At 41.4% G+C, this 10,226-nt stretch overlaps 1 protein-coding gene across 1 annotated transcript in view; it reads right to left on the bottom strand.

Moving 5' to 3' along the window:
• Positions 1-410: 410 nt before the first annotated feature.
• Positions 411-10,226, bottom strand: part of Cpo (carboxypeptidase O) — a 19,294-nt gene continuing 9,478 nt past the window's right edge. Inside the window, 4 exon segments of the mRNA XM_008846258.1 lie at positions 411-671; positions 1,501-1,584; positions 7,661-7,863; positions 9,001-9,091. Of these exon segments, the coding sequence (XP_008844480.1) occupies positions 411-671; positions 1,501-1,584; positions 7,661-7,863; positions 9,001-9,091 (639 nt within the window).

The following is a 10,226-nucleotide window of genomic DNA, read 5'->3' as shown; positions in this document are numbered from 1 at the left end:
CTCCCATCCAGCATGTGTGGTCCATCCTGGAGAAGATACAGGGAGCATAATATGCCCCTCATCCTAGATCAGATTATCCTAGACTGATTGAAAGACTAAGCCCAGCCAAGCCCAGCCAGCTGCCTGCACCACCATCAGCAGGATTTCCTCACTGGTCCATAGATGCATGCACCACTGATTTTTAGGGTTTAGTTTATAGCTTTATAGTTACAATAGCTAAGTAACATGATATTCTTATAGAGCAATAAAAATTAATTACCAGGAAAACAAATGTTTAAAATGCAAGCATGACTCTTTATTAGAATAGAGAGTATTTTTAGTTCCATGATTTAGTTTCTCTACAACTGCACACACCATCACTCCAACCACATCCTCATCACTTGGGATAAGCAGGTCAGGAGAGGATGTACTTAGAGGTGAGACATATAGAAGCACAGCATGCTCAATGCTACGGTGGTGGCTGTCACCTTCCTGGCACTGTTGGTGGGCCAGTACTTTGAATACACATCATCTAGAAGTGAGAGCAAGGCTTCCATGGTCTCCTCACAGGTGGGCTGAATCTGAACTTCAGGCAGAACAAACCCATAGGTACCACTGTCCCTCAGTTCAAATGTGTATGAGAAGGGGATCTTGATGTCTCGAGCCCAAACCCTTGAGGACCCTGATACATAGTCTATAAATGAAAACAGGGAGGCAAATATAGAAATCAGACTTTGAAAGGATAGGGCTCCATACTCATGCCAGGGAATAAAGGCTCCACTGATAAAGAAATTTTCAGATTAAGGTCCCAAGGATGGCTGTCTTCCCTCTGTCCTTGGTCAGCAGCCCCGGGAGGGACTGCATTTTATTTGGCCCCTTGCTCCTCTATAGAAGCTAGCCTGTGCCCGAAATATAGCATAGATTTGCTTAGTTTCTCAGTTGATCAAAAATGAGGCAGCCTCAAATTGCAAGACAAGAATGAACTGACTGATTCCCATAAAGGAATAGCAAAAAACAACAATGAATGACTCACGGGAAAATTATTATACAAGTATCTAGGTAGGCCCTAGAGGCTAATGGAGGTGATGATTGGGGCTGGGACAAGCATTGCACCCTTTCAGCTGCATTTTTTTCTTTTGATTCTTTCCCTAGTCTTTGCCCTGATCTGCTTTCCTAGCCTGATAGGTTCTCTGGGAATTGAATCAACTGACCAAGGCTTACTGGACAATGCCCTTTCTGTTAACTCCTGTGCCTTCTAACTTGCCAGCTCTTCTTAACTGAAGCCAGGGAAAATGCTGGTCTGAGCCAGAGTATTATTGTTTTTTTCTTTGAGCTCAAACCTTATCCCTAGAGAGTATAATTTGGAATTGCACAGACTTCCTTTCATCCTTGGTCATTTCAAGTTATACAGCTCCCTGTAGATCCCAGGAACTTCTGTTCTTTCACCCATCTTGACACCTAAACTCATTGGCTTTGTTTGTGCTTAAGATACTATGAAAGAGGCAAAAAAAATCCTTACATAAAAATATCTGCACTTGATCCAACTTTATAATTGGTTCCATGCTTTGCTTTCAATGCATTTGCTGCCTTCTGTCCAACTTGAATCTGTAGGTGGGAAATGGAGACAGACAGAGAGAGAGAGAGAGAGAGAGAGAGAGAGAGAGAGAGAGAGAGAGAGAGAGAAAGGGAGAGGGAGAAAGGGAGGGAGAGGGAGAAAGGGAGGGAGGGAGGGAGGGAATCTGGTATTAAAATTAAACCCGACGATCCAAGGGTTTTGTGTTTTGTACACCTCTAACCCCAAGATTTTAGTTTTAGACTATTTATTTATTTATTTATTTAGTCTTTTTGAAACATGGTCTCCCTGTAGCCCCAGCTGGCCTAGAACTCACTATGTAGACCAGGCTTGCCTTGAACTCACAGAGATTCGCCTGCCTCTGCCTCCCAAGTGCTGGGACTAACAGGTGTGTGCCACCACGCCTATTTTTAAAAAATATTCTATCTCTTTTTAATTTTATGTGTATGAGTGTATTGCCTGCAGGTATGTAAGTGCACCCATGTTGTCCAATGCTTGCAGAGGTCAGAAGAGGGCATTTGATTCCCTGGAACTGGAGTTACAGATGGTTGCTAGCTGTCATGTGGGTGCTGGGAACCAAACCCTGGTCCTCTGCAAGAACAGTCAGTGCTCTTAACCATTGAGCCATCTCTCCAGCCCTTCGACTGTTTTTCTAACCTCTCACTGGACATTTACATCTAGGTAGTCTGTTGGTGCCTCATATCAAACACACCCACACTCATTTTTATCATTACTTATACCAGTGTGGCTCTTCTGATTCTCCTATTTCTGGCCTTGCATGTTCCCCCAACATGCATGGGAGATTCTGCAGGCATCTTTGTCTCCTTTTCCCAGTTACCAAGTTGTATTTACAGTGCTATTGCCCTATGTCAGACTCATTACCCCTGAACTGGTCTGTTGCATCTTCCAATACATTTGTCTTCCTCTCACCAATCTTTATCACAATTGGTCCCACATGGCTTCCAGATGTATTGAGCTATGGTCATGATTGTGATGAAAAGTTTTCAATAACTCCCTGTTGCTTGTCAAATGAACTACATACATACTTCTTAGCCTATATTTTGAGCTCCTTTATAAATGGCTCTAATCTATGTTCCAACACTATATTCTACACACCTAGTCCACATGGTAGTCAAAATCAGCCTTCCCCACTGTCCCTCAGACACACCCATGTTCCTCAGCCTTCCGATGTTTTGTCAGGACATCCCCTTCACTTGGAGCCTTACCTGTTAGAATTTACTTAAGTTTGAGATACTCAAATATTGTCTTCTCCACCTGGCCTTCCCTGATCACCTCAACTGGATTCTCTTTCTTCCCATTTTCTCTCACTGCCCTTTGTTCACCTCTCTTACGGTTTCCCTTCTTATTTCTTCATTCAGATATTTCAAACCTAACTCTACTGCCATGTCACCTTATCAAAGCACTGAAAATTCTCTCAGAACTAGAGGTTCTATGGCTTCAGCCTGCTCTTTGAAGACGATTCCCTGATATCAGCCACTACTGAAATTCAACACTTATTGACCTTTTGGTAAGTCCTGTACTTATTGACCTTCTGCTAAATCATTGTCCATGGTCTGTTGATAGGACCCTCCCCCATACAACCCAACATTATAGCCTATCTGCCAGAGGTTATATCCCATGGCTTCTCCTTAGAGCCTTACAAACACCATCAAAGACCCTTGTCACTCCTGTTAGCACATTATGCTCCATTGCATTGGTCCCAGACAGCCTGGCTATACTTAGAGGCTTATCAGTTACCCTGACTCTCAACTAGTAATGGCCTAGTTTTAGATATTTTCTCTCCTTTCCTTCTCTGTGCTTCCCAGTTGAGTGCTAAGATGTGAAAACGTGGTGCTGGGGTAGTGTGGAGGAGCCCAGAGACATTTCAAAGGAAGAATTAAGCAGGCAGAAAATGGTGGTGGTGAGGTCATGGGCAGCATCCTTTAGGCACTTGAGATTTTCTCTGTGTAGTTGGGACAAAACAAGAATGCTAAATTGAGCATAGCCACAAGCTTTTGCTTGTCTCCACTCACTAGTGGGGATTCTTCTGTTTTCAGTCTTTCAGCTGCTCCCCCCGCCCCCCAGTATGAGCATGAGTCTGCCTTACCTCCTATTTTTGTGTGTCCTAGAAACTGAAATAATGGGTAGAAAAGGCTAAAGAAATGTAAAAAATAAAGCAGTTGCACCATTAACCCTGGAAGGGGCTCACCAGAAAAGGGAGAGTCAGGAAAGGGATTTCTAGAGAGAACCCCCATGAAGGAAGTGAGAGTGGAGAGTGGAAAGGATTCAGGGAGCTCTTCTGTCATCAAAGAAACTGAGAGCCAGAGTCTGAGGGACAGTGACTTACCGTCTGTACTCTCACATTCTCGAGAGTCAGCTAATAAAGATGGAAGTTGTTCTTAATCATTGTAAATTCACATGTGTTCTTGTGCTTCTCTGAATGAAACTCCATGCTAGCTGGTCTACAGAAGGTCCTTATGCTTATTTGCAATACATAAATCAGTGCTACATCACATTTTTTTACCCAAATTATTCTTTGCTTTTTTCCCCCATTTTTGCAGCTCACCCAAGACAACTATTTCACTTCCAGCCTTTGTTTATTTTATTCCCTATAGTTCTTTTTCCTCAAATCTTAGTTGTGGGATAGGAGACCCATTTTCCCTTCTTTGTTAGCAAATGAACTTTTCCTTGATTCTTTTTAAGGATTTTTCCATTATTACTAACTATAGGGAAATAGATAAAGGTAAGAAATGTGTATATGAGAAGTATAGAATTGCAGTTCTCAGCTTATATATTTGGTTCTTTCTGAGAAAATGAAATGAAATTCCCTAGACTGATTTCTACTTTGGGGGCCATATGGAGTCATTTTCTGGTCCATCTTTTCTGTTTAATGGTGCTTCCTAGTGAAAATGATAAAAATTCCCTTTCTAGTGGAACATGATACATATTGCTAAAGATACACATTGCTAAAGTCTGCTCAACAACTCTTTCACTGGGCTGTAAGGATATATTCACAGGTAGATGAACAAAAGCTTTGATTAAAGCTTGGGCATGTGCAAGAAGAAACAAAGCATGAGACACAATACAAGAGATGACGTGAAAAGATTTCAAATGGCAATAATGCTAGCATGTAAAACATTAAAATTCTGATAGGTATCCCAATTTCCAGAGCAGTTCAGAAAGTGGTTATATATAGTCCCGCTTTCCACATGGTGATTGCCACATTTTCTATAATGCAGTACAATATTCACCATGGTTTCTAAAAAGTGTTGGTTTTGTAAATACAGAGAGATTAATTACTAGCCTCTGGTGGCTGTAAATAAGGTTAGAAATGGAAGTCCCCTTGGAGCTGGGGGCCTGGTTTGGTCTTATACACTGTGTTCTATCTTCTCCCAAGTACCTGAAAATACTTACCAAGTAGATTCAATAAGGTTGACATACAGCAAAATGTTCACACTTTTTATCAAAGTCTTGAACGTGAGTGTTTATGCTTATCTTCTGCACTGGAGACTGTAAGAAGTACAGAAAATTGTACCAGTTTCTATGTATAGAACCAAGGCTTTATCAATATTTTCATCTTAGAGTTACTTTTTAGTAGCATCTATGGTGCTGCCCCAGGTCCTCCTCTCTCCTTACCCCTCCAGCCAGTGGCCATGGGGCTCTCACCAATCAGCAACACAAGACCCTCTAACTTTTAAATGCAGACCTTGTAAAATGGTCATATACTACCCGTTTTCCTGAACCAAAAAGAATGACATGCCCAAGAAAAAAATATTGGGCTATACAAATGTTGATAGGAGATGCCTTTCCATCAAAGACCTTTCTGTTGGTGGAAGGCACTTTCCCTTAAAGACCTGCAGTGTCCCTGGAAATTTATCTAGCTTTGTTACAGTTCCATTGAAAGAGAAAGAAATCTACAACGATTATTAAAGAAACTAGAGACTAGGATAGTTCTGAGCTTCTTAACCATTACCTGTATTTCTTCAAATTTCTTCATTGAAGAAAAAAGTGCTAGGGTTTACAAATTTCAAATTGAACACAGTCGGCTGGAAATTAAAATTGATAATCGCTCCAAAAAGTTGCAAATCCTTTCTGAGTAGAGAGAGGCTGTGTGAGAATGAAGAAGGAACTCCAACACGGAGAGGACCAACCTAGGTTTCCACATGGCCTGCCTGTAGGGGTTCTGGAAATGTAGTTAACTCAAGTTCTCTCTCACTATCTCCAAAGTGAGATTATTTATTTCATCATAAAGGTCAAATAAGAGAGTGCCATTAAAATTTCTTTGAAATTGTAATGAACCAGGCAAATGTTAGTTATTTCCATATCTTGAAAATAATCATATAGTACAAATTTTTGAAAATTATAAGGATCAGTAAAAGAAAAAAAAATGTCTTGAAGAAAGATACGTGGGTATTGCTGGATATTTGTGCTGAGGGGGGCCTCCAGGCACTGTACTTTACGAGTCACGCTCTAGCGCAAAACGGACAGGAGGCATAATGCAATCAAGAGTTTATCTGGCCTCTGTGATGTCAACAACAGGGGACTCCTCACTATCATCCACTTCAGCATTTGCACACAATGAGGAGCTTCTTTTGAAAAGTAAAAACATAAAAGGTAATAAGAAGTATTGGTAGGATATGGAGAAATGTGAACCCTTGTGCACTGTAGGTGAGTATTTTAAATTATACAACCAAAATAGAAAGCAGTATGGCGTTTCTTCAAAAATTAAAACTATAATTACCATATGACACAGCAACTATACGTCTAGATACATCCAAGAATACTAAATGTGGGGTTTTGAAAAGATGTTTGCACAGCTGTTCATAGCAGTATCATTCATAATCTATGAACGACAGAATCAACTCAAGTGCCCGTTGATGAATGAAGGGGGAAGCAAAACATAGTATATATATGCAGAATGGAATACTATTTTCTTTTAAAAAGAAAGGAAGTTCTGACATATCTTCAAGGGAGGAACATAGAGGGTATTGTGTTATGTAAAATAAGTCAGCTATAAAAAGTCAAATTGTGTATGACTTCACGGATACAAGGTAAGTAGAACAGTCCAGGCACAGAAAGAAAACTGATGATTGCCAGAGTTGGGGGTAGAAAAAAAGAGTTGTTGTTTAATGGGTACCAAGTACACAGTTACAGACTGAACAACCGGAACTACACATTTAAAAATGGCTCAGCCGTTAAGAGCACTTGCTGTACTAAGTCACCTATAACTCCAGCTCTCCGTGATCTGACACCCTCTCCTGGCCTCTACAGGCATTGTATGCATGCAGTGCACGTATATACATGCAGGCAAAACACTCATAAACAAAAATTAAAAATAAATAAAATCTTAAATGGTCACCATAATAACTTTATGTTAGATATATTTTACCATGATTAAAGATTCAGTTACAAAATAAAGATAGAAAAGAATGCAATTCCCTTTGACTTGTGACTATCATCCTCAGATACACAAAAGGGCAGAGAGCTCAGTTCTTTCCAGTAATCCTGCCCACCACTGCTTGGATAAGCAAAGCTTCAGAGAAGGGCCTGACTAACACACAAAGAACAAGCTCCATCCAGCTTGCATTCCCCTTGCATATCCTCTTACAAATATTCTTAGGCAAATGCTGGAGGAAGAGTTTAGAAGAAAACAGAGCACTGTGTTTAGTAGAGAAGAGAACAGATATTATTCAACATGTTCTTTTAGATTTGTCATATTCTGCTAACAGCTGGCAAGTTCTTTAAGGCACGGTTCAAAAGCTGTAATAACTGAATGGAGCTTCAAGAGAGAATTTACAGAAAGGAAAGCACATTCCTGCACATTATTAACATAATCATCTCATTTATATTATAGCCGAATACCTAAGATGTCTCCCAACTTGACACTGCATGAAACAGGTAGTTAATTAACGTAGGTAAAGCCGCATTTAACCCAGAGTCTTCCGGGCAGGCAGCTGGCAAGGTGTAAAAAGCAGGGGAAAGAAAATAAAGATGAGCAGGGCGAAGAAAATGGGGACTGTGCCAAAGTCTCCAGGAAATGGAAATCAGGAAAATGAAGGCAGTGGTCCTGTGGAGGTTTGTCTGCAGGCCTTGGCACTATGGACTCACCAGCTCTTCATAGTTACTTGATTTATTTTTGGTGCAGCCGTATGGAGTGAGAATGAGCTCCCCATAAGAGTGTATGGTCAGGAAGCACAGCATGTCCTTTTTCCTGCTCTCCACAAGGCTGGAGACAGCTTTAGTCTCTGGTTCAGACGCTGGGTCTATCCCACAGAATGCTGAATCTTGGCAGTTTAAGGATGCACCAATACCTAGAAAATAGGAGACCACCAAAAAAAAAAAAAAAAATTCATGGTCTCACTTTACAAATGGTTCACAAGGCTGGGTGTGGTGGTGCATACTTTTAATCCCCACACTCAGGAGGCAGAGGCAGGCAGATCTCTGAGTTTGAGGCCAGCCTGGTCTCCATACTGAGTTCCAGGCCAGCTATAGCTACAGAGAAACCCTGTCTCAAACAACAACTATCAATAATAACAATAACAACAACAAAAAAGTCATGACCCAGGGCAAGTAGCAAGTTTTGCCCAAGGCTTGCCCTCGGCTGTCAAGTCAGTCCTGACTAAGTTAATCAACTGAATAGTCCCCGAAATAGTCACTTGATGAGGAACTCAGGAAGGCATGTGGGACCTCATGAAGATTTAGAAGCAAAGTCCATCCATCCTCCATGGCTCAGAAAAATCTATGGTGATGGTCCTCCTCCCCCTGCAAATGATCAGAAATCAAATCTCAGGTCCCTAAGGCAAACTCTCACCATGTTATTTTCCAAGTCCACCCCCCTACCCCCCACCCCCGCCAATGGCTTCACATTTAATCCACATGATGGCCTTTAGATTAGTGGGATTACTGTGACCCACGTTTTCCATAAGGGAAAACGGAAGCAGGAAGATGAAGCAGTTTTTCCAAGACCACTCAGCTGCCAAGTCTGCATCTTAACCCTTGCCAGCGGGCGAATGGCACATTCTTATTCATTCCCGTCTCTCCCTTTGCTTCCAATCCTGTGTACAGATCGAGACTGGAAAACACGGAAGTGCCACAGGGAGGAGCGAAGGCTTGCTTTCCTTCCTGTCTGCCTCCCCGCTGTAAAATAATCACCAGCTAGTGCTCTGGCTCGTCCTTTCTTGGTGGCGATCTATTTATTTTAAAACAAAGTGGTTGTTTTCAGATATATTCCTCTCAGTTTAGGTCTACTTTGTCTTAATATAGCCAATGTCGTTTGAAGAGAGTTCTGCACTTGAGTGTTGGTGACTCTGTACTGTTTAGATGATACCATCTCTTCAGAGGAAATCAAACTGGTCAGAATGCTCAAAAAACTGTACGAAATTTTCAAAACTGATTAGCAATCCACTTGGCTTCTTGGCGTTTCTTTTACTTACTGAGCATGCACTTACTACACCATGAGATGTTGAAATTTCTATTGAGATCTGATCCAAAACATGTGCCATTATTATGGAATGAGCAGGATTTCCTCCAGAGACAATCCTGTAACAGAGGAACATTGGGATGTTGCCATGTGGAGGTTTCATAAATCAGTGTTAGCGATGACAGGTGGTCCTTGAATATGGAAAATGCTTCCTAGGATTATCTCAAAAAAACTTGCTTTTAGCATTGTGAAGCATGTGCATATGTAAATTTTAGTTTTGCAGAGAAGCCAACTACACTCAATAATAGGAACATCTGTACAAACCAAAGTGAACAAACATGTAAATAATCCAATTGAGGGGACAGTTGGTCTTTTATTCCTGAGCAGATATGCTCGGCCTGTGGACATGACTTACTTACTTAGAACAAGCTTTAGTCACTTTTGAGGACTGAGTGATACAGGATAAAAGGGAAATAGCTTGACAGATGGAAAAAGGCCATTCCAGGTATATCAGAGAAGGTTTTTGCACAATTTTAGAAGACTGCGAAGTAGAGACAGGGATAAAGACAAGTTTCAGTGGCAAGCTCACAGAGAGGGCTTCACAAATGGGGCCAGAATGGCTGTTCCAGAGAAGGGCCCCAAGGAGGAGCTTTGGGGAACGATGGACAAGCAGAAGGCAGGGTGTGCTCTAGGAGAGGGGCTCTCACTCGAGGAGTGACATGCTTTATAAACATTGCACAGAGAAAGCTGTCTGCTATTTACTGCAATAGAAGACGATGACACATTTAACTGTCTGATCACATTGAAAACCACAGGCTGCTTTAGTATTTAGTCATTGTTCCCTTCATGCTTCCAGAACAAATTTGAGGTAGTTACAGGTTGGTGTACATCAATATAATGCTAACTGGGAAATAGGCAAGTCACAAACATTAAGGAGACAGCAGAGGAGAAGAGTTAAGTCTGAATAGAAAACTGGGAAGATGCTAAAAACAAAGAAAACACCCATGCTAGACTTCAACTCTAAGGAAGTGTTAGGCTTCCACAACCCCAAAATTGACTTGATTAAAAAATATCGAGGTATGCTGAGTGTGGTGGCACATGCCTTTAATCCTAGCACTCAGGAGGCAGAGGCAGAGGCAGGCCAATTTCTTCAAGTGCCAGACCACCCTGACGTATAGAGAGTTCCAGGCCAGGCAGGGCTACATAGTGAGATCCTGTCACACAGTGAGCTACTGTCTCAAAACAACAATATAT

The sequence above is a fragment of the Nannospalax galili genome, unplaced genomic scaffold (assembly GCF_000622305.1).
Source record: "Nannospalax galili isolate Female #2095 unplaced genomic scaffold, S.galili_v1.0 scaffold281, whole genome shotgun sequence".
NCBI classification, from domain to species: Eukaryota; Metazoa; Chordata; class Mammalia; order Rodentia; family Spalacidae; genus Nannospalax; species Nannospalax galili.
The sequence above is the reverse complement of the archived record's forward strand: the minus strand, read 5'-3'. Positions and strand labels throughout refer to the sequence as shown.